The following is a 27,919-nucleotide window of genomic DNA, read 5'->3' on the forward strand; positions in this document are numbered from 1 at the left end:
CGAACAGGGAGACCCTCCCGCGGTAGACAGCGAGACCTACCCAGCCCTCCTCCCCTCCCCGCTCGGCCGCGGGGCTCTGGGGCGCGCGGAGGCCGGCTCAGTTCCTGTCAGGCCCGGGAAGGAGGAGCGGGCCTGGCGGCCGCTGCCTCCCCAAAACGGGCGATACCACCCAGGCGGGGAGGAAAGGGCCTGGTGACTGCGGGGCTGCTGCACCGCCCGGGGGCGGGGTGCGGAGCGGGCCTGCCGGCTCCCTGGGGCGGGGCGAGAAGGGCGGAGCGTGGGGCGGACGGAACCACCGGGGCGGGGTGGGGAGGTAACGGGACGGGCGCGACCATGGCGCGGTGAGGGAGCGGGGGTGGGGATCGGTCCGGGGGAGGCCTGGGACCGCTGGCTTGTGTGCCGTCTCGGACGCCCCCCCTTTCGCTGCCGCCGCCGCCGCCCCGGGCATGTCGTCCAACTGCACCAGCACCACGGCGGTGGCGGTGGCGCCGCTCAGCGCCAGCAAGACCAAGACCAAGAAGAAGCATTTCGTGTGCCAGAAAGTGAAGCTATTTCGGGCCAGCGAGCCGATCCTCAGCGTCCTGATGTGGGGGGTGAACCACACGGTAACCAGCTCCCCGGCGCGCGCCCCTCCGAGCGCGGCCCCGCGCGTGCTCACGCCCCCCGCATTCCCGGGCCTTTGCCCGGCGGGCCCCGCCAGTGACGCCTGCAACCCCTTGGCAAGCCAGTTGCACGCCCAGCCCACCCTTGCACGCCGTCCCGGCCGGGTGTGCCTCCCCGCGCGCCACGCGAGGCCTGGTGTCACCGTCGGTGGTATGCCGTCGCGTCGTTCCCTCCTCTCCAGTCCCTCAAGCTTCCTGCGTCTGGCTTCGAGCAGCTCCTGGAGCGCAGAGGGAAGGCCTGGGTGGGGTGGAATGGCTTTCATCCCTTCTTCCTCTCTTCTCGCCTCACCCCGTTTGTTGCATTTGTTTTCCCCCATGTTCCTTATAATTGGCTGCCTAGCTCACTGTCCAGTTGACAGGGCAGGTGGCACTGGCCTGCCTGAGTATTCCTCTATTTCTGGTCGTTTGGTTGGTGTGACTGCTCAGAGTTTCCCCATCCTCCAGACCTCCTGGCCACTGACTGGAAATCCTCCTTGGGTTTCCTTTTTTCCTTCTTGAACGAGATGTATCAACTGAAGAAGCACAGGCTTCCTTGGACCACAGACACTTTACCAGGGTCTTCCTGGGTTAGGGAGAAGGGAGAATGTAACCATTTGAGAGAAGGTGAGGCCTGCTTATGAGGACCACTCATAGTAGAAATGATGTGTCTTCCTGAATACTGTGGTGTTCTTGTCAAAGATGTTGACTTCTCAGTTACTGAGCTTTCTACTGTATGGTCATGGGATGTGATAATGGACAGTGATTAAGGTGAGAGAGAGGTTTCCTGGATCCTTGGGGTGTTTTGAGATTGGCCAACAGCTCCTGTTAGGAAGTTGGAGCCCCGCACAGTGTTTGATCTGGAGGACTTCGTTTGTGTCCTGTTTGTTTGGGATCTTCTTTCTCTTCCAGCCACTTGCTCCTTGCGTTCTGACCATTTCATTGAGTCCCTACACCGGAAATGAGAAGAGGAAGTAAGAGGACCTGAAATGCCAGCTTCACCAACTAGAAGTTTGGAATGAGAAAAATGAAGCTAATGGCTTGAGTTTCCCGTGAATATCAGTTCTTTAGGCTCCCTGACTTTTCTGAGCACTTGAAATTGCCCACAAGACCAAATGATGACAAAGGGGCGCAGGGCCAGCAGGACTTTTTGCTTTGCTTTTCTAGAAGAGCCTCTGGCTGGAGATTGATGAACCATAGTCTGAGCCGGGGTTTTAGATCCTTACTGCTAATACAGAAGTGCACATGGGGGTCTTGGGCAGGTTACTGTTTTCAGTAACCCCACTGAGGTGGACATCCTGGCCAGGGTAGGGAGAACCGCTGGTTTAATGCCTAGACTTCTGGGAGCTGCTTTGATTCAGTAGTCCAGCAGCATTTGTTGCCACTGCTTCCTGCTGCCTCAGGGGTCATCTGACAACATTGCAAGGGAAACTGGGTCATCAAAATGTGAACCCTGTGTCCCTGCCTTGAAATCAATCCTTGATTTTGTTGTGCAGCTTGTTTCTCACTAGAAAGCATCCTGTCTGTATGGAGAATTGGTAGAGGTCTGAGAGTCAGGAATGTTACAGCTAGTCGTAAGGGACTTCGGGCCCCTTATTTTATACGTGAAGAAATGGAGGCCCTGGATGGAGGATTAGGTCGCCTGTGGTTACAACAAAAGACGCAGCTCGTTGTCCAGTACTGTGGGCTGTGTTGGCCAATGGTGGTGCTTGAATAGGAGGTCTCGTTTTCTTTGCCTCCTTTTCCTTGTCCTGCCTCTCATCCAAGTGCCAGGACAGATGGGAATTATGGTCTTGTTAGAGAACCTGAATGTTACGGTCAGGAGTGTGTGCCTGTGCCTGCCAGTTCCCAGGAGTGTATGTGGTGCTTGGTTTTCTGATAGGCAGGCAATGAGTCTCTGGCAGATGAAGAGGCATCTGTGATTCCTAGTCACCCTCTAGTTTTGCTAACTTTAAGAAAGTTTGTTTGAGAGCTAGCTGGGAAGGCATTGACTTTAAGCAAGACCCAAGCCTCTGGACATAATGAGCGAACACCTCAGGGGGAGATGCACTGGGCACCACTGCCCTGGACAGGCCGAGCTTTGGAGCTCAGTTAGTCAAAAGTTTTCTTGCTTTCGCTTAGCCTGCAATAAGGTCTAGGACTTCGTGGGTCCCCTTGGGAAATGGAGCATCTCCCCAGAAGACTATAAAATCTTGCAGTTCTCCAGGGGGTCAGGACCACATTGTTTTGGTGGATTGATGGCCTTTCTTGGAGGTCACCTTCCTTCAGAAGCCCATCGTTGCAACTTTTTGCAGTCTAAGTTTTCAGATACCACCTTTTCTTTGATTCTTTAGTTTCTCACCCATTTAAGCATTTAGGCTGTGACGGTCTATGGTTGATGGTATATGAGACATGAAGGATGGATATGTCTTTATCTGTAGTACAAGTCAGTTACATACTCTCTCATGAGGTGGTTGGTTTACTTCTGGGTGGAAAAAGAGGCCTTTGAACTCAGTGTTGTAACAGGAGCTCCTCTTGTGGACAAGAGATGCAGCCCCTGGACTTTGCAGAGGAAGACTGTGTAGGAAACAGGGAGAAAAAAATCAGAAGACTTTGGATCTGTCAGGGGAGAACTAATAGAGAGAGAAAACCAGAGTTTTAGTGAATGAAATACAGCCCAGAGGGTCTGGAGTTAGGGAAGAGGTGGCTTGGGAGAGGGGTGTGGAGACCGGAGGAGGCAGACCTGGCTTGATAACCTGTTGGCCATTTTAGGAACCGGGTATGTATGAAGCCTCATCCCAGTGATTAGAAGGAATAGGGGAAGTTGATGGTAACTATGTTTAACTATTTGGAAAGCTGCCTGACTGGTTCTTCAAAGTGACTGCACCATTTTACATTTCCACCCGCAGTGTGTGTGGGTTCCAATTTCTCCACATCCTGTCAACACTTGTTATTGTCTGTCTTTTTCATTACAGCCACCCTAGTGGATTTGAAATGGTATCTCATTGTGATTTTGATTTGCATTTCCCAGATAGCTAACAACGTTGAACATCTTTTCATGTGCTTATTGGCCAGTTGTATATTTTCACTGGAGACATATCTATTAAGATCCTTTGCCAATTACTTTTTGCCCATTTTTAAATTGGGCTATTTGTCTTTTTATTATTAACTTGTAAGAGTTCTTTATATATTGTAGATACAAGTCCCTTAGCAGATACATGATTTGCAAATATTTTATCCCATTCTTTGGGTTATCTTTTTTACTTTCTTTTTAAATTAATTAATTAATTCATTTTTGGCTGTGTTGGGTCTTTGTTGCTGTGCGTGGGCTTTCTCTAGTTGCAGCGAGCAGGAGCTACTCTTTGTTGCAGTGCATGGGCTTCTCATTGCAGTGGCTTCTCCTGCTGTGGAGCATGGGCTCTAGGCACGTGGGCTTCAGTAGTTGCAGTGTGCAGGCTCAGTAGCTATGGCTCGCGGGCTCTAGAGCACAGGCTCAGTAGTTGTGGCGCACGGGCTTAGTTGCTCCGCGGCATGTGGGATCCTCCCGGACCAGGGCTTGAACCTGTGTTGCCTGCATTGGCAGGCGGATTCTTAACCACTGCGCCACCAGGGAAGCCCTTTTTTACTTTCTTGATGGTATCTTTTGAAGCTCAAGTTTTTAATTTTGATAAAGTCCAATTTATCTATTTTCCTCTGGTTGTTTGTACTTTTGGTGTCATATCAAAGAAGGGTTTGCTTAACCCAAGATCGTGAAGATTTACTCCTATATTTTCTTCTAAGAAAAACTCAGCGTTTTCTAAGAAAAACTCTTTTAGTTTTAGCTCTTACATTTAGATCTGTAATCCATTTTGAGTTAATTTTTGTGAATGGTGTGAGGAACAGATTTATTCTTAAGTCTGCTCAGTTCTCTCCCACATTCTACCCCCATTCTGTCCACACATTTTCTTTGCCTAATGCAGACCCAGAACCTCCTTTCCCTGCCTTTTTCTCTTTTCCTGCTACTTTAAAAATCTTTAGTAAATAGGGGCTTCCCTGGCAGTCCAGTGGTTAAGACTCCACGCTTCCAATGCAGGGGGCATGGGTTTGATCCCTGGGAGCTAAGATCCCATGTGCCGTGCAACGTGGCCAAAAAAAAATCTTTAGTAAATATTCCTGCTCTAGTGAAGCCTTTGGATGAATTTGTCCTTCAGCACACCTTCCCACCTCACAGAGAACACTGGGGACTCAAACAGGAAAAGAAAAACCAAGGTGTAAAAAGGAGGAATAAACCCAGGGGTGGATTTGTTGGCACCTGTGGCTCTCTGTTCTTGCCCCTTTCCTTTCTGGAGTTTCACATCTCGCTTGGACCTCCTTGGTCTCGGGAATGTGTTCCCCAACACGTCATGTTTTCTGATGGTGGCAGGTAACAAATGATTGTCAGTGGTGGCCAGCCCATTGATGAGCCACCCACAGAACCCTGGGACATGTCAGGAAGCCTGCATGCCCAACGCGCGCCTCCTGGGTAGCAATCCCTATGAAGGTCGCAGAGGGAAGTGGAGGCTTCTGGAATCAGAAGTTCACCGGACTAGAACTAGTGACTGAATTCTCATGTCCAGTAGGATCAGCACAGGGTAAACCCTCTGCTTCTAAGTTGTTTCTCACTCAGCTTGTTTAGCCTCCTCATTATTTATGCTGATGGCTCATAGAGTTAATCTTGTGGATAATCCAAAAACCACTTACATGATGTGAGATACAACACATTTACCATCCTAATATGTTCTGTTTATCGTGCTACTCCAATGAGTTTGCATTCCGCAAGTGCACTTCTGCTGAAGGTGAAGGAGGTTGGCCGAGAAATGTGCTAGATAGTAAAGGAAAGGCACGTCTTCCCGAAACATTGCTTTAGTCACAACCTTTCATGCTTCAAAGCTTTTGGTCACTCTCCTTTATTCTCCTCTCCCTGGCATTTAAGACTCTTTACATTCTGGTCATAGCCTCAGTAGCTAACCTTAATCATCTTTCCCATCTTCCAGGCCATGAACCTTAGGCATGGTCACAGCAGCTTTGCTATCTCTTTTTCTTTTTATCCTAGTGTTAGCCATCTTTCAGTCCCCCTTTTCTAGCCATCCATCCCTCCAACCAACATTTATTGTATAACTAATTGTGCCAGCCATTCTGCTAGGGACATAAAAATGGGTAAGGTAGTCTCTTCCTTCTAGGGGCTCACAGTCTAGTGGAGAAATGAAACATGTAAGCAAACAATAACCCAGGCGAATGTGATATTTACGATATAAAGATGCACATGGGAATGAGTAACTAGTTCAACCTGGGGAAGACAGGGAAGCTTTCACAGAAGTGTTATTTAGTGAGATCTTGGCTGATTCTGTTAGCTTTATTCAAGCTTCTTCTAGTCTTGCTGCCATAGTCTACTACCTGAACTATTGTAATAGCCCCGTAAATGGTCTTGCTGCTTCTTACCTTTGCCCTGTCCAATCCTTACTTGATTTTGATTTCAGAATTACCTTCCTGTATCACCCATCTGATCATGTGAATTCCCAGACTTAAACCTGAGAGGACTTAAACCTGAGAGGACTTCCCATTGCCTGCAGAGTTAAGTCCAAATTTATCATATAGTGGACAAACTAAGTTCAAATTCAGGCTATGTCCCTTAGTATAGCTTTGGAGTAGTAATTTTTCTCTCTGAGATTCATTTTCCTTTTCTATAAAATGAGCATAACACTTTCCTTGCAGATTATTAGGACAGAGGAAAGGAATGGAAAACACTACCTTAGCCAGGGTAGCTGCCCATAAGAAGGATTGCACAGCACAGTGTAACAGAGCCCAGGTTTTGGCACCAGCAGACCTGGGAGCAAATCCTGACTCTACACATATTGTCTGTGTGACCTTGAGCGAGGTGCCTTGAACCTTTTGCAAAAGGCAAAATCAGATTAATAATAATTAATGTGACCATTAAATATTAGAAATATAGAATAGGATATATATGTGAGATATATGATATATATAATAATATAAAGCACTGGCCACTTACAGACATTCCATAAATAGAAGCAGCTGTTATTTACTAATATTGATAATATGTGAGGCTGCTCACCTGTCTTTCCTGTACTGTCTCCCTCCACTACTTATTACCTCTGTCCTACCCTGCCACTCTCCCCCCGCCCGCCTACCTAAAACGGGCAGTATACTTTTACAGCTCTGAGGCTTGTTTCTGACTGTTTCCACAGCTGGGATTCCCTTCCTCGGGTTTTGTGTTTTGTTCCTTTTTTTTTTGGAGAACTACCCTCGTAGGCCTTTCTCACGGGTATTTCTCTATAGCTTCCTCTAGCCACCAGCTCTCCCATGCCCAGGCAGAATCAGTCATTTCTTAAGCTACTTTTCCGTCTACCTTTATTCATAACTCTATAGCACTCATCACGTTGTATTTGTTATTTGTTATCTGTCTTCCCAGGTAAACAGAGACCATATCTTTTCATTTTTGTATCCCCAGCTTCTGGCACATAGTAAGGCTACACTGAGTAGAAGTTAACTGAATAGAAGTTTGGCAGAGTCTGAGCCAGATCAGGAAAGACCTTAATTGCTAGGCTGAAGGAGTTAAAACTTTACCCTGAGGTTGGTGAGGAGCCGTGGAAGATTTTTAGGCAGGGTGTAACGTGATCTTGTTGTGGGTTCTTCCAGTGTCAAGTGCTCTTGGCAATACCAGGAGGGGCATTAGGTTCCGTTTCTAGCCTGAGGTGTAAGGGCTGGGAGTCTGACTCTGACCATATTAACCTCACCCTCCTCTGACATGGCTGTTCTGTTCACCGTCCCTGTGTTCTCACTTACTTAAATGCTCCTTGACTTCCAGATTTACTGTATCATAGGTTTGTGTCATCTCCCGGATAAAAGGATAAGCCTCCCACTTTTGTGTGCACAGTGCACACAACGCTTCCCTTGCTGCACACCCCCTTCTCCCTAACATAAAATGAAGCATGTAGTAGGTATTTCAGTAAGTGCTTGTTCAACTGAAATTGAATAGAACTCTCTGGGGATGTAAAATTTAGCACAACGAAAAAAAAGAAAAAATAGTACAGCTGATCCCTAGAGTGAATCATCTGCGTGTGGCCCAGTGGAAATGAGGGTGCGTCTACGTAGTTCAGCTATATGAATTGTTCAGCAATATATCATCTGTTAGAAATTCCTATAGTCAAGAATAGAGATGAATTGAGAACTAAAAACTGACCAGCTTACAACTATTCAAACTATGCTGCACTTAGAATTACACAGAGAATTAACGAATGGAACATCCCTGAATAGCTCTTATTAGAATAATTCATCCTGCCTAAGGGGCAATTGACCCCTCGCAAGCAAGTGTTTTAGTCTTTCCTAGTTCTCCCAGTAACAAGCCCTGGCCATGGCATAGAGTCTGGATTTTAGACTAACCCAAATCAATCAGTAGCAGATACTAGAACCTTTTGGTATAAAACCATATTCTTTGAGCCAGTGATATGTTCTTTCTAGCATGGTGGAATAAGCTAGAAAAGGCAGAACTTAACTTTTTTAAACTCTCAGAGCCAGACTTAATATGCCAGGAAAAAGGAAGTGGGACAGCTACAATGAATTGTTTCTATTGGCAGAAAAATGATGTGAAATGGTTTCCTCTCTAGTCGCTCACTAAACAACCAGCTTGCCCTGTGAGCACCCCCTGGAATGGTAACTGGCAGAACTTTTTTTCTGTGGCTGTTGAGCCAGTGGTGGGCATCTCAGACCTGGATGCTGGGAATTTTAAGTGTACGATTTGAGGACTTTAGACAAAATGATGTACTCATGTAGTCATCATCCTAAACAACATATAGAACGTTTCTAATAGCCTAGAATTGCGCCTCTTACGTCCCTTTATAATCATCCACACCCCTCACAACCCAGGCAGCCTCTTACTGGATTTCTGTCACTATAGATTCTAGAATTTCATATAAATGGAATCATACACGCTGTACTTTTACGTTTATGCCAGTCAGTTATGCCAGCAGTTTATTGTCTCTGCCCCACTGCCAACTTACACTGCTACCCTACGGCCCCTCCCCATACACATATACTCCTATGCCTTCCTTCATTTCCCTGTGAGTAAATTGAGTTTTTCACCAGTTCTAGGAAGGTATGGTTTCCCCAGCCCAGTTACTACATTAACTTGAACTTCCTCCATCCTCTGACATTTCTAAATAAAAAAGGTTTGGAACATGAAAGGAGCAGCAAATTACATGGTATTTCCCCCCATTTATGCTCCTGGAGGAGTCCTAATGACTAGGTTATTCCCTCACTGCCACATGGGGCCTCATTGAGATAATAGGATTTGCAATGAAAGTATCCAGGAGACACAAGACTGTGCTCCCCTTGCCCCCTATCCATTAAGTCGGGACTAAGGTTTCCTCTCTAAATCCTGAATGCATTAGTGGCAACTGGGTTGAGGGTCAAATGTCAAATACTCTGCTGTGATGGGAGAGGACATCTGCGGCTAATTAGACCACTAATTGGCTAAACTGGGGATGGGGAAGGGCAGGAGCTGCCCTCTCAGCTCTGCACCAATGGGAAGCCAGTTCCCTGTGCAGCCTCCAGCTCCCTGAAGGGGGGATGAAGGACAATGAGAAGGTTTGTTTGCAGTGGGGGCAAGGCACCCTCCCGCATCTCCCCCAGTTCAGCACAAGAGAGGACATGGCTTTAGGGCCTGGCCCTGCTTTAATTAGGAGAGTAAGAACGAGCCAGTGGCCAGATGTCTACCTCTTCTGCTCACTTTAAATTTAATCCTTTACTTTGGAGATAAGAGTTACATACCCACATAAACCCATCCAGCTTTTTTCTTGCCCCAGGCTGATTTCTTGAGTGATCCCCAATTGTAATGAAGATGTTCAAAGCCCTCAATTAATACTCACATAGGTTGGGTGATATTTATTCATAGATCCATGTATTATTGCATTTGATAAATACATATATAGTACCTGCCATATGCAAATTGTGGTGCCAAGTACCATGTGTGGAGCCTCCAAGGTCAGTTAGATGATCTTTGCTTACAAAGATCAGTGATAGGATCTTGCCTAGCTTATAGTCAAGCAGGCTTGTGAGGTTTGTAAGCATTAACTGCAACGTGAGAGAGGCTGTGAGATGGCCAAAGGATGGATACAAACAATGCTTCAGGAATCCCGAGATAGGAAAGAACATTTATGGTCTAGAGAATCATGGAAAGCTTCATAGGGGAGGTGCCTTTTGAGCTGGACCTTATCAGGTGGAGAGAATTTCAGTAGGTAGAGATGAAGTTGGGAACTTATTTGAAGAAAAGAACAGAAATAAAGACAAGGAGGGGGGCTTCCCTGGTGGCGCAGTGGTTGAGAGTCCGCCTGCCGATGCAGGGGACACGGGTTCATGCCCCGGTCTGGGAAAATCCCACATGCCACGGAGCGGCTGGGCCCGTGAGCCATGGCCGCTGAGCCTGCGCGTCCGGAGCCTGTGCTCCGCAGTGGGAGAGGCCACAACAGTGAGAGGCCCGAGTACCGCCAAAGAAAAAAAAAAAGACAAGGAGGGAATCCATGGACATGTGTTTGGTGAGATGGTGGCATCCACGGTGTAGCATATTTTCTCTCTGAGGCAGGTGCCTTGGCTGAGAACCTCACTTTCCCCTTGCTTTGCAGATCAATGAGCTGAGCAATGTCCCTGTCCCTGTCATGCTAATGCCAGATGACTTCAAAGCATACAGCAAGATCAAGGTGGACAATCATCTCTTCAATAAGTAAGTTGCCTGCTGAGTGGGCTCAGGTTTTGTGGCAGTTCCTTCCCTCAAGGCAGAGAGCTTCCCAAACCTCACTGTGGTGAGGACAGGCAAGCACCTAGCAGGGTGTGACAGCAACACCTGGCTCACAGAGCTGAAAAACTGGCTGGGAAAATGCATTCATTATGTGCCTCTCCCCCTTGTGCCGTCCTGTCATCTCAGTCCTTTATCAGCCTACCTCCAGTGTCCCTCAGGGCTTGTGGCTCAGCCCAGAGTGATTCATCTAGGGCCAGTTTAGTTAACAGTGAGCTGCTCGGGAGCTGAGGTATCTAGTACGAGGCTGACAGCAGTGGCCCTATCTTGATCTTAGTCTGAGGCAAGAAGCTGCCAGGCATGTTCCTGGCCTGGGATGCAGCCAAGCTTTCTTTCTTTCCAACTAGCGTGTGAACAACAGGCTGAGCATGGTGCCCAGGGGCGCTATCTAAAATCATTCTTCCCATTTTTGCTCATTGTGGCTTCTTGGATTAACACTGGTGTCTTTGTCTCGGACTTTGATGGCGCAGCTGCCTCACCTGGCACAGTTTGGGGCTTGCTGTAAGCCCTTTAGAGGCCTTGCTTTTTCATCCTCCTGTGGGTCACCCAAGGAAATATTTGCAGCTCACACTCTCTTCCTTTCTGCATTTGAATCCTGGTTCCACTCTCCATTGTCTCACCGTCTCTACCACCTCACCAGCTGGGCTCTGTCACCCCACCATTCCCAGACTGTTAGCCCAGAGGAGAAGCTTGATTTGAAAAAATCCATTAGTGGCCTCTCTCTGCCATAGTAAGTAATAACATCATATTCTAGAAGCTGTCTGTCTTCATAGCTGCTACTTGCTAAGTGGCCACCTGTATAGAAGAAAAACTGTTTCTCCTCTACTCTAACATCACTACTCACTTCTAATACCAAATGTGTGTGTTTCCCACACATCAAGCAATTCTGTAGGACACTAACTAGGTGTCCTACAATTCAGTTCAGTTCTGACACTCTCGACCTGGAGTTAGCATCAGGTCTCACAGGTTAAGGGCTGAGTCCCACAGGACTGCCCCTCCACCCCGCTTCGGACCCCAGTCTCCAGTCCAGGTTGTCACCTGTGCTTCTGACCAATTTGCTGTAGCTCAGAGGTTCCCATGACCCTCCCCCTTGGGTTGGATTAATTTGCTTGAGTAGCTCACAGAACTCAGGAAGACAGTTTACGTACTAGATTACCGGTTTTTTATAAAAGGATACAACTCAGGAACAGCCAGATGGAAGAGAGGCATAGGGCAAGGTATGTGGGAAGGGGCAGGGAGCTTCCATGCCCTCTCCAGGCACACCACCTGCCCCAAACCTCCACGTGTTCACCAACCTGGAAGCTCTCGAACCCTGTCCTTTTGGATTTTTATGGGGACTTTTTTATGACAGCGTGATTGATTAAGTCGCTGGCCACTGGCGACTGATTCAGCCTCTAGCCCCTCTCCCCTCCCTGGAAGTCAGGGATATGGGACTGAAAGTTCCAACCCTCTAGTCCTGGTTGGCTCCCCTGGTAAAGAGCACCCATCCTTAGAGGCTTAACAAAAGTCACCTCGTTAACATAAATTCAGGTGTGATTGAAGGGGGTTTGTTACAGATAACAAGACACCTTTATTACTCTTACCACTTAGGAAATTCCAAAGATTTGAGGAGCTCTGTGCCAGAAACAAGGACAAAGACTAAATATATATTTGTTATTATATCCAGTATCACACCATCTAAGGAAAGAGAGGCAGTGCTACCCTGTGAGGCAGGAAAGGGGATTGTTCTGTGCCAGAGGTCCGGGCTCAGGTGTGGCCATTATTGTACCAGGGTCCATGGTGTCCACCACATTGACATCTTGGCCTAAAGTGGACATCCAGTATCTTTATTTGTTTTTTCATCTTTCTTGATTCCTTTTGTCTTTTCAACAACTGTTTACATGCTAGTTATAAGACTGCAGTGCTGTTTATTAGAAGATCAGGCCCCTGCCTTCATGAGAGGCCACTGCTTTTTATTTCCTTGAAGTCTACCATCCTGGAGTAGTCAGAGGGACATATTTCTTTTTTTTTCCCCTCAGTTTTATTGAGATATAATTGACATACAGCACTGTGTAAGTTTAAGGTGTCCAGCATAATGATTTGACTTACATACATCATGAAATGATTGTCACAATAAGTTTAGTGAATAGCCATCCTCTCATATAGATACAGAATTAAAGAAATAGAAAAAAAATTGTTTTCCTTGTGATGAGAACAGAGGGCCATGTTTCTGAAAGGGAGTTCCCAAGCAGGTTGACTGTTGTCAAGATGGAGGATTTGGAGGAGGCATCCCTTCAAGGTGATCTCCTTCCTCCTGGGAGTCTGTGGATTGACTAAGGAGCGGGGAGGACGTAGACTGCTGCCAGCAGCCAGCAAACGAGGCTTCATGGAAAGATGGGATCCCAGTCAGTTGACTGAGGACCTCTTCAATCTAAAGCACCCTCTCCTTCCATCCCAGTGGAAGCCAAGGGCAGGACTTGCTGGGTGTAACCATCTTCAGGATGTATTGATAGGAGCATCTCCAGAGGAGGGGGGTCCTTTGATGAGAAAAGCCTTTCCCTTTAGCAGTCAGACTGACATTTACCTCACAGCAGCTCTTCACATGCGGCCACCTACCTGCAGCAAGTACAGCACTTGTGAAGTAGGGCCAACACTCAGTCTCACTTCTCTGCAGGTAAGGTTTTTTTTCCCTTTAATGTAAATTTTATTGAAAGATAGCATGTACTCAGAAAAAGTACACAAATCATAAGAATACAGCTAGATTAATTTTTACAAAGTATATACAAGGAATGTGAGGTTTTTAAACTTTTACATGCTTAGAATCACCTGGAGTGTGTGTTAAAAATGCAGATTTCTAGACTGACCTCGAGAATGCTGAGGGCTTAGCAGCCTACATTTTCAGTGCTGCAGATTGTTCCGATCCAGGTGACCTGTGGACCACACTTTGAGAAGTCCTGGTGTATGAGTTAGAGGAATAAGAAGTTCACAAGAACATGTCTCTGCTTTTCCCCAGAGAGAACCTCCCCAGCCGCTTTAAGTTTAAGGAGTACTGCCCCATGGTGTTCCGAAATCTCCGGGAGAGGTTTGGGATTGATGATCAGGATTACCAGGTATGGGGTGTCTTTGCAAAATCGTAGGGGTTAGGGAGTGGAGGGGGGTCAGGAAGCCACGGGACAAGTAGGGAACCAAACGTGTCTACTGTTCTTGTGCTGCGTCTTCCTGTCATGTCTCACTCCAGCCCAGGCAGTCTTTCTCCAGTGTTGGTGGGCTCTTGGAGGAGTGAGGGCCTTAGAAGTGCTTCTCATGATGCATCACAGGCTCAGGCTCCTCTCCCTGGGAGGGAGCACAGTGGGAGGGAGAGGGGTCTACGGAAGCTGCTTCATTTTAGTCTGACATTCCCAGTCTAGGCTGAAGAACCCTTCTCCTTCGTAGTTTGACTTAAAAGAGAGAATTATTGCCAGCGGGAGATGAGGCCTCTTAAAGCTGATAAGACAGATTATAAAAGGAAGACTTCAAGGGTAGTGTAACTTCTTGCCAGGTATGAGTGCCACCTCCTAAACTCCCCTGTCCTAACGTTGGGAGGGGGGCTAGGCATGGCAGGGCAGCTGCCCCCTTCGGGGGGTGATCATGTCACAGAGGCCTTTGGCCTATTGGGAGGAATCAGTCCCAATATCAGGGACATTCTAGTCTGACTCATTGTCTGGGGCTTCTGTTACTTCTCCACCCAGCACCTTCCTTGGACTTCCTCCCCTGGCAGACAGCCTGGTGGTGAAGGTGGGAGAATTTTCCACTTCACTTGTGCAGCAGTGAGAAATACAGCTGATTTTCAGTTGTCTGTTGGGGGAAAAAAGGAGAGTACAGCCTAGTGAAATCTAAAATGCATGCTCACATCTTGTAAGATGCTGTCATTCCTCCCATCCCGCTCCCAGGAAGTCTTTCACAGAGTAGATCATGAGAAGCAGGGTCTCCTTCTCCTCTGTCCTCCATCCAGGGGGCCTCCTGAAGAGGAGGGTGAGGGAACGTGAGAGGAGGAAGAGATGCCAGAGACTTGCACAGTCAGGACCAGCCGTGTCCAGGAGGTGCTGGGAGGGCCTCCAGCCCCTCCTATTGGGACCAGACCCTGAACTAAGTCATGCCCTGATTGGAGCATGAGGTTTTTGGAAAACTTCTTGCCATTATTGGCAAGGTTGCTCGGGTATCTTCCTTCCATGGTGGCTCTTTCCCTTCCCCTTGGCCATCTAGCCACATCCTGTATTTTTTCTCTAATAGACTTTTGGGCAAATAATGGTGCTCAAGACTGAAATAGGGGCAGGGAAGATGGTGTTCAGGGAGGGGACTCTCTGCTCTTAGACTACCAGTGACTTAAAGAGACAGGAAATGCTGCCTGGAAATGAGGCAGGGGTAGAATTATGCTTGTCAACCCTCTGTCTTGTGACCTCCCGAAGGTCTTTTCCCAGCATCTGCTCGGTGAGCACATCTCTTTGGTTGACTCACACCTTCCCCTACTCCCTCCCCGCTTGAGGCTTCTCCTGCCTTCTGATCCTAATGGGAATGGGCCTCCGAGAAGGAGCAGGGACAGAGCTAGAAAAGCTGCCCGGATCTGCCTCGTAGCTCTGCAAAGACAAACAGGAGTGTGAGGTCAGGGGAGAGGTGCTGGGCAGAGTGGTGAAGGCCAGCCCCCCGCTTTGGGAAAGGCGTTCCAGCGTGCGGGTGCACACAGGGATAAAGATGGCCGTGCCCACTCCTCCTTTATGCTTGACTTCTTGAATATTCCCTAAGCTTTGTCTTCGTCACCCCCAAGAGACTGGGACAGTCACCTCATGTCGCAGGTGAGGAAACTCAAGAGTAGAGAAGTTCCGTGGCTCACCCGAGGTCCTATTACACGTGAGCATCAGGATTAGAGCCGAGGCCCCTAACATCTGAGGCCGAGTTTCAGTTTTTAGAGCAAGTTCTCTAAGATCAGAATGAAAAGAAATATTTCAGTCAGTCCTCTTCCCATCCCAGTCAAGGATTAGGAGCAGGTGGTAAGGAACAACCCTTGTCTCTCTTATGGAAGACTTTTTGGGAAAGATGTGAATTTCCCATGAGAAATGGGGTGGGTAAGGTCCCATCTGTCTCAGTGTTGTTGGCCTTAGAGCAGTCTGACCCGTAAGAGAAGACTCAGAATACAAGTCAGAATCTTCATTCCCCTCCCAAGACCAGCTTTTGTCTTGGTCCATCAGAATTCAGTGACGCGCAGCGCCCCCATCAACAGCGACAGCCAGGGCCGGTGCGGCACACGTTTTCTCACCACCTATGACCGGCGCTTTGTGATCAAGACTGTGTCAAGTGAGGATGTGGCTGAGATGCACAACATCTTAAAGAAATACCACCAGGTATGGTGAGTCAAGAGCCTCAACAGCAGAGGATGGGTTGGTGGAAGAGGGAGAGGAGCCCCCGGTAGAGCTTCTTGGGGAGGGCTTGGTCCTCTTTGGTAATGGCAGGTACCTCCTGATAACCAAGCACTTGCCCTCCCCCAGGGCCGTGTTTCTGTGGGGTGAAATGCCTACTTGAGAAAAAGAGAAAAGAAATGAAGGCACGTTATGGATGCAGGCCCAGTTGAACAGCTGTGTCTCGTCAGAGTTGGAAAGTTTTCACACTCTGGCACCTGCCTCATTTCTTCTAAAAGAGGTCCTGTCGGCTCAGCAGGGCTGCTGCTTTTCCCGCTCCCATTCTCCTCTCATCTGGAACTTGCCCATGAGAAAGGCAGGGAGTGCCTGTCCGAAGCCTGCCTGGGTCTTCAGGGAAAGCTGGCTTCTCTCTGGCCACCTGAGAGGTGGTGAAAGGGACTTCTGGTGTTTCGGGAGTTACAGCAGAAAACCCTGGGGCCTGGCATGGGCGAGAGCTTTGGGTACGAAGCCATTCAGTTTTCCCAGGCGACCCCATCACAGCCCTGCCTCTGCATCCTCTCTCTGCCCTTTGGCTTTCCCATTTCAGGCTGGCAGAGAAGATGCAAGTCCTAGATCAGTGATTTTCCTGCAGAATCCCAATCGGATGAAACCAAAGGGGCTCTGCACTGCCTGCTCAGCCTCTCCCTCTGCCTTGCCGGTTAGGGGTGGTGGCGGCTGTTACCTGTTGTAAGTCTGAGGAACCCCCATGACTTCACAGAATCCAGTTTGGAAACCACTGGTCTAGAGGCTAGAATCCCAGGGAGCATGTTAGCCCAGGAAGAGCCCCGTCCATCCTGGCACCTTCACCTGTTCCTTCCCTGCCTTCCTTTCTAGTTCATAGTGGAGTGTCACGGCAATACCCTTCTGCCACAGTTCCTGGGCATGTACCGCCTGACTGTGGACGGCGTAGAAACCTACATGGTGGTCACCAGGAATGTGTTCAGCCATCGGCTCACTGTACACCGCAAGTATGACCTCAAGGTAAGGGGCCCTGTGTTTCCCAGCTCTGTGGCCTCCCTCTCCCTGAGGCTTGGAGGGGCCACGACTCCAACTTCCACATAATGGGAAAGCCGGAGTGTATGTTTTCGCATGGGCAAGTGGCTCTGGAGTTGATGTGCCTAATTCTTAGGAGCCAAAGGCTATCTCAAGTCCAGGTGACAGTGACAAGAGGTTATTGAAGCCCCCAATGTACCATATTTATGTAACAATTGATGTTTTTCCACCCCTGTCAGGGGGATGTGCACACAGAGGGCAGCAGTACGGGGACAGGCTGTGCAGACGCAGGCACCCTGGCAGCTGTCCAAGCCCCATGGACTGACAGCACAAGCACATTTCTAGACACGGACAGAAACACACGTGTGCCTGTGAACCACAGCACTCCGTTGTTCTTGAACCTGGCTTCCTGACTCCTGTCTCCTCACACCACTCTCCCTCTCTCTGCTGCGGCTGCACTGGTTTCCTTTCCGTTCCTGCAGTGCCCGTGCTCTCCGCCTCCCCAGATCTCACATAGGCTGCCTGTGATCTTTTCTCTCCCTGCCCTTTTCTCCACCTCCACCTTCCCCCACCTAATTACGTCCTACTTAACCTTCCGAGCTCGGCTCAAAATCAGTTCTTCTAGGAAGCAGGCTTTGGCCACCGCCCCTCCCCAGTCTGGACCCTGCCCCTGTACTACATGCTCTCAGAGTCCTGCCTTCTCCCCTGTACCACTGAGCACCATTGGAATTAATGGATTAATTAATCGTGTAACTCCTGCTTACTGTCTGTCTCCCCTGTTAGAAGGAGAGTTCCTTAAGGGCAGCGACTGAGTCTCTCCATTCAGCCCGATATTCTGAGCATGTGTCTGGTATACAGTCAGAGCTCTGTAAGCGGTCTGTGACAGAGGAAGTGAACAAGTTGCTGCCTCCTGGCCCCTCTAGGAGTCTAACCAGCCTACTTGAGTTCACCTGCTGCCTCTCCCTAAAGACCGGTGCATGTTTTTTCGATCAACGGAATTTGCCTCAGCTGGACTCCTCCTGATGGCTCTTATCCTTTCAGGGTTCTACTGTTGCCAGAGAAGCGAGTGACAAGGAGAAGGTATGCTGGGGCCTGTGCTGATCACTTGTGGAATGGGTCGCTGGGAATCAAAAACACCTTCTGTTGGCCATCCTGTCCCTTCCTCTGCTGCCGCCCCAGCCTAGTTCCCAGACATGCGGTCTGTTGATGTGAAATGCTGTGTCACTGAGCTTGTGTCTGTCCTCATCCTTGGCCTAGGCCTTGGTCTCCAGCCTTTTCCGTTGCCCTTGCTGGGTTCTTCGTAGTCCTGGAGGGCTAGCAGTTTCCATCTCAGGCCAGCCTGAATCCGTGGGTGGCTGGCTGCTTGAGCTCTGAGGTAGTCTCAGGGCTCAGCAGGAAGTCCTTTGGTCAGTCCTCATTGTCTGACTCGTGCTACATATTTGCCATCCCTGCCTGCCCGAAGCTGGGACTGTAGACCCCTGGACTGAGCTGTTGATTTGGCAGCTTGGCCACCTTTGTGCTGAGGATCCTTTCCTTTCCTGTACCATTGCCCCCAGCAGAGGACTCCTTGGGGTGAACAAATCAGGCCACCAGCCTAACACTGCTATTGCTCTCTCAGGCCAAGGACTTGCCAACCTTCAAAGACAATGACTTCCTCAATGAAGGGCAGAAGTTGCACGTGGGAGAAGAGAGTAAAAAGAACTTCCTGGAAAAACTGAAACGGGATGTAGAGGTATATATTTACCCTCGTTTTTACTTTGGTTAAACAGGACCTCCTCTTGTCCCCAGAGCAGAAACCTCTTTAATCTTAAGAAAAATTGAATTCACCACTTCCCAGGAGTGTAGACAAGAGGAAGAGTGGTGATTTGAGCCATGTAGGTAGTTATTTGCATCTAAAGCTAGTGCAAATGTACATTCCATTTGGGGGGACACAATTTGTGCCAGTAGAACGTGTGTAACTCGGTTTGGAGTGCTTTCCCTCATCTCTTCTCTAGTCTGTTCCAACCCCTCTTCAAGCTTCCTTTCTGGTGGTGTCCCCGTAGTGGAGGGGGCATCCAGCTGTCAGAGTGACAGGAAACCAGCTGTTAAGATCTGCCAACCGTGCCTTTCTCTGGCTCTGATTCTCCACTTACCTAGCAGCATTCTGGTTGGAACAGGACTTCCTGTGGAGAAGTTCCTTTGGGGAGGACAGGTGGTAAATAATGAATGTGATATCTGATAATTCAGTGTCTCCTATTTTTTTTTTTTAAATATTTATTTGGCTGTGCCAGGTCTTAGTTGCGGCACGCGGAGCTTCATTGCTGCGTACGGGATCTTTAGTTGCGGCATGTGGGATCTAGTTCCTTGACCGGGGATAGAAACCGGGTCCCCTGCATTGGGAGCACAGAGTCTTAGCCACTGGACTACCAGGGAAGTCCCAGTGTCTCCTATTTTAATCAGTTGGGAGCCTGTTCATTAAAACCAAATTCTATAAACTTCAACAAATGTTTTATTTTTTTTATTGTGGTAAAATATGCATAACATAAAATTTACTATCTTAACCATTTTGAAGTTGAGTGGCATTAAGTACATTGACATGGTTGTGCAAGCATCCCCACCATCCATCTCCAGAACTTTTTCATCTTCTCAAACGAAAACTCTGTACCCAAGAAACACTAATTCCCCATTCCCCCTTCTCCCTTGCCCCTGGCAACCACCATTCTACTTTGTGTCTCTGTGAAATTGACGGCTCTAGGAATCTCATATAAGTAGATCATACAGTGTTTGTCCTTTGTGTCTGGCTTATTTTCACTTCCCGTAATGTCTTCAAGGATCATCCATGTTGTGCTATGTGTCAGAATGTCCTTCCTTTTTGAGGCTGAGTAATATTCCATTGTATGAATATACTACATTTTGTTTACCTGTTCATCCATTGATGGACACTTGGTCACTAGTTAAGGTTAACTAATTAATCTAGTTTCTAGTCTCCAGAGAAACAGAATAGGGTGTAGAGAGATAGGTAGATGTTTATTGTAAGGAATTGGCTCACATAATTATGGAGGTTGACACGTCCCAAGATCTGCAGTTGACCAGCTAGAGACCCAGGAGACCTGATGGTGTAGCTTTAGTCCAGAGGCCAGCAGGCTTGAGACCCAGGAAGAACTGATGTTTCAGTCTGCATCTGAAGGCAGGAAAAAACTGATGTCCCAGCTCAGAGGCAGTTAGGCAGGAGGAGTTCCCTTTTACTCACAGGAGAGTCAGCCTTTTCGTTCTTCTCAGCCCTTCGACTGATTGGACGAGGCCCACCTACTTTAGGGAGAGCAGTCTGCTTTACTCAATTTACCAATTCAAATGTTAAGCTCATCCATAAACACCCTCACAGACATATCCAGAATAATATTCGACCCAATTTTTGGGCACCCAGTAGCCCAGTCAAGTTGACACATAAAATCAACCCTCACACTTGGATTGCTTCATTGTGAATAATGCTCCTGCGAACATGGGTTTAACAGACTTATTTTTGTTAGTAAGCTTTACCTTAACCACCCCCTACTACGTTTGTGCTTTTATTCTGACATTTGGTTTGTCCAGAGTCTTTCTCCTCCTTTTCCTCCTTTTCTCCCTGCTCTGCCTTCAAGAAGAATTTAAGGCAGTCAACACAATTCATTTGGGACACTGGTCCCTTCTCCTTCGGCCTTCAGAGGGCATTGTCCAGAGGTGCTTGCAATGGTGCCCCTCACCTTTCTTTCCTGAGGAGATTCTGCTGATCTCCTACCACTGGGGCTTCTTATGCTTTTAGTTGTCTTCTGGGCCTGTGCATAGAGCCCCTCTGGTCCTGTTATGATTCTCCGTCTAGTCAGTCAGACAGTTTCCTGCAGTGCTGCAGGTTCATTTGTGACCATGGCAGGATGCCTGGCACATGGCTGATGGTGGCTGCTGGCTAGTTCACAGAGGACTTGGACCAGTGGCTGTGGCGTCACATTAGTTAAACTGGAATGCCAGTTGGCCATTTCCATCCTGTATCATTCCCACGCTCTTTGTTCTTCTCCAAGTCATTGAGTCCTGGCTCAGGAGGCTTAGATACCATCCTGCCCCCAGCACTTGCTACATGGATGAGAAAGGTGCAGTGCAGCGTTCCATTATCTCTTTCCTCCACCTCACCTCACCTCACCTCTTGATCCCAGGCAGAATCGGCTCTTCCCTCTTCCTGCAGTGCTCCTTCTACTTTTACTCCCACAGCCTCTGCCTGCCTGACTGCTCTTCATTCGTTGGGTCAGGCTCAACTCCTTTCCTCAGGGAGGCCCTCTCCCCTCTGCCGTCGACTCCCACAGCTCCTCGCCCTTGTGGAGTGACTGTCTTCTCCATTAGATAGTGAGCTCGTTGAGGGCAGAGGCTCTGATGTCTTATTCTCTGCTGTATTTCAGAATGGGAGAATTAAGTTGAAAGGAATGCCTTTTCTCTCCTTTCCAGATGCCACTTTGCCTCTCCAGATGTCCCTTGTAACCTCTTCCTTCCCTCTCTCCTCCCCCCACGCCCCTAGTTCCTGGCCCAGCTGAAGATCATGGACTACAGCCTGCTGGTGGGCATCCACGATGTGGACCGGGCAGAGCAGGAGGAGATGGAGGTGGAGGAGCGGGCGGAGGATGAGGAGTGTGAGCACGACGGGGCGGGGGGCAGCCTGCTCTGCTCCTACGGCACACCTCCGGACAGCCCTGGCAACCTCCTCAGCTTTCCCCGGTTCTTTGGTCCTGGGGAATTTGATCCCTCTGTTGATGTCTATGCCATGAAAAGCCATGAAAGTAAGTAGGAACCTCTGCCTGCCTGCCCTGCCCCCAGCCCTCATCCTACCCGCCCTCCCCCTCTTCAGTGGGCCTCCATCTTAGTAACTGCTGACTTTGGCCCCTTTCTGCCTCCATCCTGGGTCACCAGCAGTAACGCTGTCTTCTGGGGCGCTGGGGTCCTTCTCTGTCAGGCCTTCCTTCACCTCTTTGCTTGTCCTGGATAGCTGAGGCCTGGTTTGGCTCTGGTTCATGGGATGGACAAAGCCTCCTAAACGGTGTCACGTCAACCCCACAGGGTGGCTGTGAAGATCACATAAGATAAGAGCTATGAAAGCTTCTAAGAAGAACTCCATGGGTCATTCCTTTCCTCACATTCAAAGTGATAGGGATGAATCTGGGTGTCGTATCTGGAGGGTTATGGACCCAGCTGCTTTCTGCTCTTCTCCCTGCTCTTCCTCCTTTCCTGCTTCCCCTCCCGCTTCAGGTGCCCCCAAGAAGGAGGTTTACTTCATGGCCATCATCGATATCCTCACGCCGTACGATGCTAAGAAGAAAGCTGCACATGCTGCCAAAACAGTGAAACACGGGGTGAGTCCTTCGTGTCTCCATCCGGGCCCGGGGGTGGGGCCTCAGACCCCCGGGGTGCGTCCTTCGTGTCTCCATCCGGGCCTGGGGGTGGGGCCTCAGACCCCCAGGGAGGCCTCCTGCTCGAAGGGGATGCTCTCGTGGCCCCTTCTCCCAGGACAGGGACCAGGAAGAGCAGCCCGCCTGGTTGCCTTGTGTTCTTTCTCCGCCATCTACGTCCCATCCCCTCCCTGCAGCTGGCTGATATGCCCAACTTGCTTTGTTCTCTGGCTCCTTCCCCCAGGGCTGCTGGGCATGTCATGCATCTTGTTGACCGCCAGTAATAGCCTTGTTTACATGCCCACACTGCTCGCCAGAGGCCTGTTTCCGCATGGGCTTCAAGCTACTGTTCTCTAAACAGGGGCCCCCCAGAGCTCTGGGGCCCCTCTGCCGTCTCCCCATTGTCTTGTTCCTGCTTCAGTGGGAGCAGCCCTGGGATTGTGAATCAGAGGAGCGGGGCCAGGGCACTTCTGAGACATGGGAACCATTTCTCAAGGTGGCCTGCCCAGTTGGGGGCGGGGGGCAGTATTCAACTCTAACGTGGAGCCAGAGGCTCCTGAATACCCAGGCCCCTCCTAGGTACAGCCTCCTGATTAGGGCCTCTGTGTATTACAGGCGGGAGCGGAGATCTCAACTGTGAACCCTGAGCAGTACTCCAAACGCTTCAACGAGTTCATGTCCAACATCCTGACGTAGTTACCCTCTACCTTCAGCCAGAGCCAGAGTGCTGGATGTGGGGTCGGGGATTGGAAGAGGGAGAGGGTGTTATTTGGGCTGGATGGGAGGGTGGGGAGCAGAGTGGCGGGTAGGGGAGGGCTTTAGCAATGCGACTGCAGCCTGTGACACTGGAAGAGACTAGCTGGAGAGGAGGGGATGTGCTGTGTGTGCGCGTGCTCACAGGATGTAACCTCACCTGCTTACCCTTGATTTCCCCCCCATTTGACCCAGGTTAAAAAGGGGTTTCCTTTTTGTTACCCTGTTACTTTTTAAGATACCTTGGGGCTAGAGATGACTTTGTGGGTTTATTTGGGTTTTGTTTCTGAAATTTCGTTGCTCCAGATTTGCTATTTATAACGATGTATGTCATCACCCTATCCACCCTCCCCATCCCTGACCTGCTCTCACTTCCCTTCGATTAGAGAAGCACCCATAGACCCAGCGAAGGGTCCTCTCAGAGCAAAGCGCTCTGGTGCCACAGGAGAGGAGGTTAGACGCCTCTGCCCTCCCTGCTGCATTTGATCTTGTCGAGGTTAACTTTTAACTTCATGGAGTATTGTGCACAGCTTCCTCCACTTTTTCAGCCTCAGCTCCAAGTGAAATGTTACATGATTCCTCCATCTAAGTGCTGTTCTTCCCGAAGGAACACTCCAGATCAACATCAGGCATCTTGGATCAGAATCAAAGATCTCAGAGGGGAGTGAGTTCATCCTCATGGGATGGTAAGGGGTCGGGGGCTGCTGGGCTCTTGGACAGCTGGTTCTCAGAGAACCCCATGATCACCACCCAAGCTCCTGGGCTCTCTCGGCCCCTGGAGTTCAGATGTCTTCTCTGTAAAGCCTCCCACTGAGTCAAGAGGAACTAGAAAGCACCTTTGGCTATAACAGGACCCTCGTGCTTATTAAACGGTTATTTCCCCTTGGGAAAGCCCAGCAAAGCTGATGAGTATCGAATGAGGTCCTATGCCCTCCATCCATTTACTTCCTTCTGACCTTCTCCCAGGCACTCTCATTTGTAGGTGAGCTTTTTAGTTGGGGGCAGATCTCCATGTGCCTGGGGTGCTCCTTGCAGAGATACCTCTTCAACCCCCAGGGCTGCCATGTAGGTAATCTGACTCCCTGTGGTTTGTCACCTGGATGGTTGTGGCCAGCAGGGAGTGGTGCCCCCCACCTTGGAGCGTGGCACCCAAGCCTGAGGTTGCTTCCGAGCCACTTGAGGATCTGACCTGGGAAATCCAATTTGGAGGCTTGATGTGCGATTCAACCTGGCCCCAACCTTGGATCTGGTTTTCCTCGATGGCCCCCCAGACTTTTCGCAGATCTGCCACCCGCAAGCCTCCTCAGGAGTGGCATCCTGCAGCTTCCTTCAGGATCTCTACCCACCTTCTGAGCCGGCTACCTAAGCCTCAGAATTGTGTCCTTCTGCGATGCCGTCAGAGCAGTCTGGTCTGGCTAGGAGAGAAGACAGCCCTGTGTTGGGGGAGGTACATTCCTGCGTCTTCTCACCATCTCACCAGGAACTGGGGTCTTGGGATGAGACACGGTAAAACCTGTAGATAACTCCGCAAATGGAAGGAAAGTGTGTGGAACCATTTTGAATGAATGGATTGGTTTCCTTGGCTCCCTGCAAACCTGGCCAAGCTCAGCTTCTGGAGCAGGAACAAGCACCATCTCTGTGCCCAACCCACGGTATTTAGGTCAGGGAGGAATGGAGACCGCATTCTTGGACTCTACTGGGGCTGTTGGAACCCTTCTGGAAGAGGCAGACAGGGGCCAAACAACTGCCCTGGCCCCAGGAAGGGGCTGTAGGTAGCTCTGAACGTCAGCAGCAAGACCGCGAAGTGACCGGAAGAACTTGGAACCAAGTGGCTGGTGGAGAAAACAAATTTGACTTAGGAAGGGATTAGTAGGAATAATGTTTGGACTTGATTTCCCCACCTCCTAATCAAGAATGAAAATTTGGATCTGCTCCTAGGCGAGCCCAGCATCTCCCAAGCTTTTCAGGCTGTCCTCTTGCAGCCTCCACAACCTTGGGCTCCCTCGGCTTCCTGCATTTGGTCTGCTGATCATGTCGCCATCATGTGTACGAAAAGTGTAACCAGTTGTGTTCAGTTGAAGGTGAGCTACCAGGTATCTAACTTCTTTAACATCGAGTTTTTGTGGGCTTTTTTGTTTTGTATATTGTTTACATTTTGAGAGGTAGCATTCTGTTTTAAATGCTCTTTTTGTTTTTCTAACAGTATTGTTGACTGGGTCAAAACATTTAAGCTGTGGTTTGGTGGATTTTAAATTTTGTTTAAAGCTCATTCTCTGTGCTATCTTCAAAACCTTGGGTTTGGTCCTTTAACTCCTTTGGCATTCAAATGTTTAAAAGCTATTTATCTGGTTTTATACAAGTTTTTTCTCTTCTTTTTGTAACGATGAAGATGTTAAATTTGGTTTGCAGTCTGAATGTAGAGAAAGTGAAGTGATCCCCAAACCTTTGTGTTTTTTCTCCAAGTCCCACCATGCCCTCTCTGGGCAGGTGTCTGAGGGGAAGTGACTACCCTCACCATCACTCTTTGGAGCCATGAAGAAAAACTGAATGGTCTTACGGCATCCCAGAATAATTTGGTCTCCCAAGAACAAAGGCATAAGAATAGAACGTGGCTGACTGGGTGAGGCCTGGATGGGGACAGGGCAGGATTTTTCTCCATTCTCTCCCTCTGCCATTTAACCAGTCACAGCTTCTCCCGCCCTGCCCCTCTTCTGAAAGTCTATGGCTGAGAAAACTCTAGTCTCCCAGGTCTCCCCACCAAAGTAAGGGGTTCTCTGAAAACTCCACCTAGACCACTAGAAGGCGGCCTTTGGCCCTTGTTCCTATTAATGAACCACTGAGTCTTTGTCCCCTAGTGCAAGCTCATTCCCTGTGCCCTGCAGTTTGGGGGTTATGGGGCAGGCTAGGAAGCCAGCAGTTCCAGAAGCACAGCCTGAGGCAATGCTCGATGTCTCCTTATCTAGCTCAGGGGTTACTGGTCTGTGGGATGTGCTATGAGTCGCCCCTGTGGCTGCTCTCAGTGGCACTCCCTAGGTTCCCTCCACAGGCAGCTCGTCATCCCTTCTCCCTCTTCCTACTTCTGTTTCTCTTGCCTGTGCTTTAGGCCTCAAACAGGTACCCTGGTAGCGCTCAGGGCTTGGGACTACATACTCCTGCCCTACTGACTTTCCCCTCTTCACAGTCTGCCAGGGCCTGCCCCAGGGAGGTGGACCAAAGACCCAGGACTTTTCTCAGTAGCCAGTCCCACCCTCCTAATTGTCTTTTTACCAATTCAGGTTGGGAGAGAAGAAATTTCAGCAATCCCCAGCATTTGAGCTACTCAAGTGTTAGGGGCCAGAAGGGACAGTGTGTTTAAAACAACCCTTAGGAAGCTCTGGCCTTAGACCTGTGGCTCCCCCAGTACCAGAGACCTCACTTTTTTCTGGCAGAAATGTGGGGAGGAGGCTCCAGCCTGAGCACAGGAATCAAAGGGAAAACATTCAAACTGCCCCCAAATCTACCAGCCATCTGCAGGCGGCTTTGTGACACAGCCCTGGCCTTCTCCTGAAACGTGCCACTTATGAAGAGTGTCTCCAGAGGGACGAGGAGAATCGGCTGTCCCCGGCGGGCAATCCTTTGGAGGCTGGGGAGGAAACTTCCAGAGGAGCCCCTTCCCCTTACTCAGAGCCATTTTGGGAGGAAGTGGGAACCAACAACCTTTGGGGGAAGGCCTGGTGCGGCTCAGCACACCCAAGCATCAGGTCGGGTCATTGTAATAAAAAAATGTGAATGAAGTTTAGATTCAGCTTTTGGGGGAGCAGGATAAACGACCACCCCACCATATGTGTGTGACTTCTCAATTTCCCACTGCAATTTCCATTTTTTTTAAATAGGAATTTTCAACCCCCTGTGCTTGTCTAATGTCTGCTCGGAACAGTTCGAGACCCTGTTACTGTTTTAAGATGCATGCATGTTAAGGTGAATCTCCAACCCGAGGAAAAAAATAAAATTCAAAAAAGGTTTGTGTACACACCTGTTATGTATGAGTCCTTCGGAAATAAGCCTTTTATCTATCTTTTTCATAATTAAAAGGTTTTGGTCCCAGTTTTAGGGGCTGCTTGGGCTAAATCAGGGTATGGCTTGAGTTTGGGGAAAGAACAGTCAATGACTTTGGTCACCCACTCTCAGATGCAGTTAATAAGCACTGGTTAAGAGCACAGGCACCGGACCATCTGCCTGTCAGCTGCCATTACCACACTCGCTGAGGAATGGACCAACAGCCCCTCACTTCTCCAGCCGCGTAGAACCAACACTTGCTGGGAGCCACACACCCGACACACCTGTCCTAGCTCTCCCTTGACTAGCTATGTTGCTGACTTAACAAGTCACCTCTATGTGCCTCCGGTTCTCCATCTAAACGTTTAGCTTAAAATCTAGTGGTTCTCGGGCTTCCCTGGTGGCGCAGTGGTTGAGAATCTGCCTGCCAGTGCAGGGGACATGGGTTCGAGCCCTGGTCTGGGAAGATCCCACATGCCGCGGAGCAACTAGGCCCGTGAGCCACAACTACCGAGCCTATGCGTCTGGAGCCTGTGCTCCGCAACAAGAGAGGCCCGCGCACCACGTTGAGTGACCCCCGCTCGCCGCAACTAGAGAAAGCCCTCGCACAGAAACGAAGACCCAACACAGCCAAAAAAAAAAAAAAAAAAAAAATCTAGTGGTTCTCAAAGTGTGGTCCTGGACCAGCACCTGGGAATCATAAATTCTTAGGGCCTTCTGCAGCTCTGAATCAGAAACTGTGCTTTAACACGGTGACCCCCAACCTTTTTGGCACCAGGGATTAAAGACAATTTTTCCACAGATGGTTGTGGGGGATGGTTCAGGCGGTAACACGAGCGATGGGGAGCGGCAGATGAAGGTTCGCTCGCTCGCCCGCTGGTCCGAGGCCCAGGCACTGGGGAC

The 27,919-nt window shown here is 49.3% G+C and overlaps 1 protein-coding gene across 1 annotated transcript; it reads left to right on the top strand.

The window, feature by feature from the left end:
• Positions 1 to 313: 313 nt before the first annotated feature.
• Positions 314 to 27,374, top strand: PIP4K2B (phosphatidylinositol-5-phosphate 4-kinase type 2 beta). Its single transcript, XM_082679693.1, has 11 exons — positions 314 to 605; positions 10,274 to 10,371; positions 13,436 to 13,532; positions 15,645 to 15,797; positions 16,686 to 16,832; positions 17,886 to 17,924; positions 18,463 to 18,576; positions 21,364 to 21,622; positions 22,089 to 22,192; positions 22,844 to 26,979; positions 27,149 to 27,374. The coding sequence occupies exons 1-10, from the start codon at positions 447 to 449 to the stop codon at positions 22,922 to 22,924; spliced, it is 1,251 nt and encodes a 416-aa protein (XP_082535819.1). The 5' UTR covers positions 314 to 446; the 3' UTR covers positions 22,925 to 26,979; positions 27,149 to 27,374.
• Positions 27,375 to 27,919: the final 545 nt, after the last annotated feature.

Source organism: Grampus griseus (assembly GCF_964374135.1).
Source record: "Grampus griseus genome assembly, chromosome: 20".
Lineage (NCBI taxonomy): Eukaryota > Metazoa > Chordata > Mammalia > Artiodactyla > Delphinidae > Grampus > Grampus griseus.

Coding starts and splice junctions, on each gene's coding strand:
- PIP4K2B (XM_082679693.1), top strand. CDS start 447: ATGTCGTCCAACTGCACCAGCACCACGGCGGTGGCGGTGGCGCCGCTC. Junction 606..10,273: donor TGTGGGGGGTGAACCACACG/GTAACCAGCTCC, acceptor CTTGCTTTGCAG/ATCAATGAGCTGAGCAATGT. Junction 18,577..21,363: donor AACTGAAACGGGATGTAGAG/GTATATATTTAC, acceptor CCACGCCCCTAG/TTCCTGGCCCAGCTGAAGAT.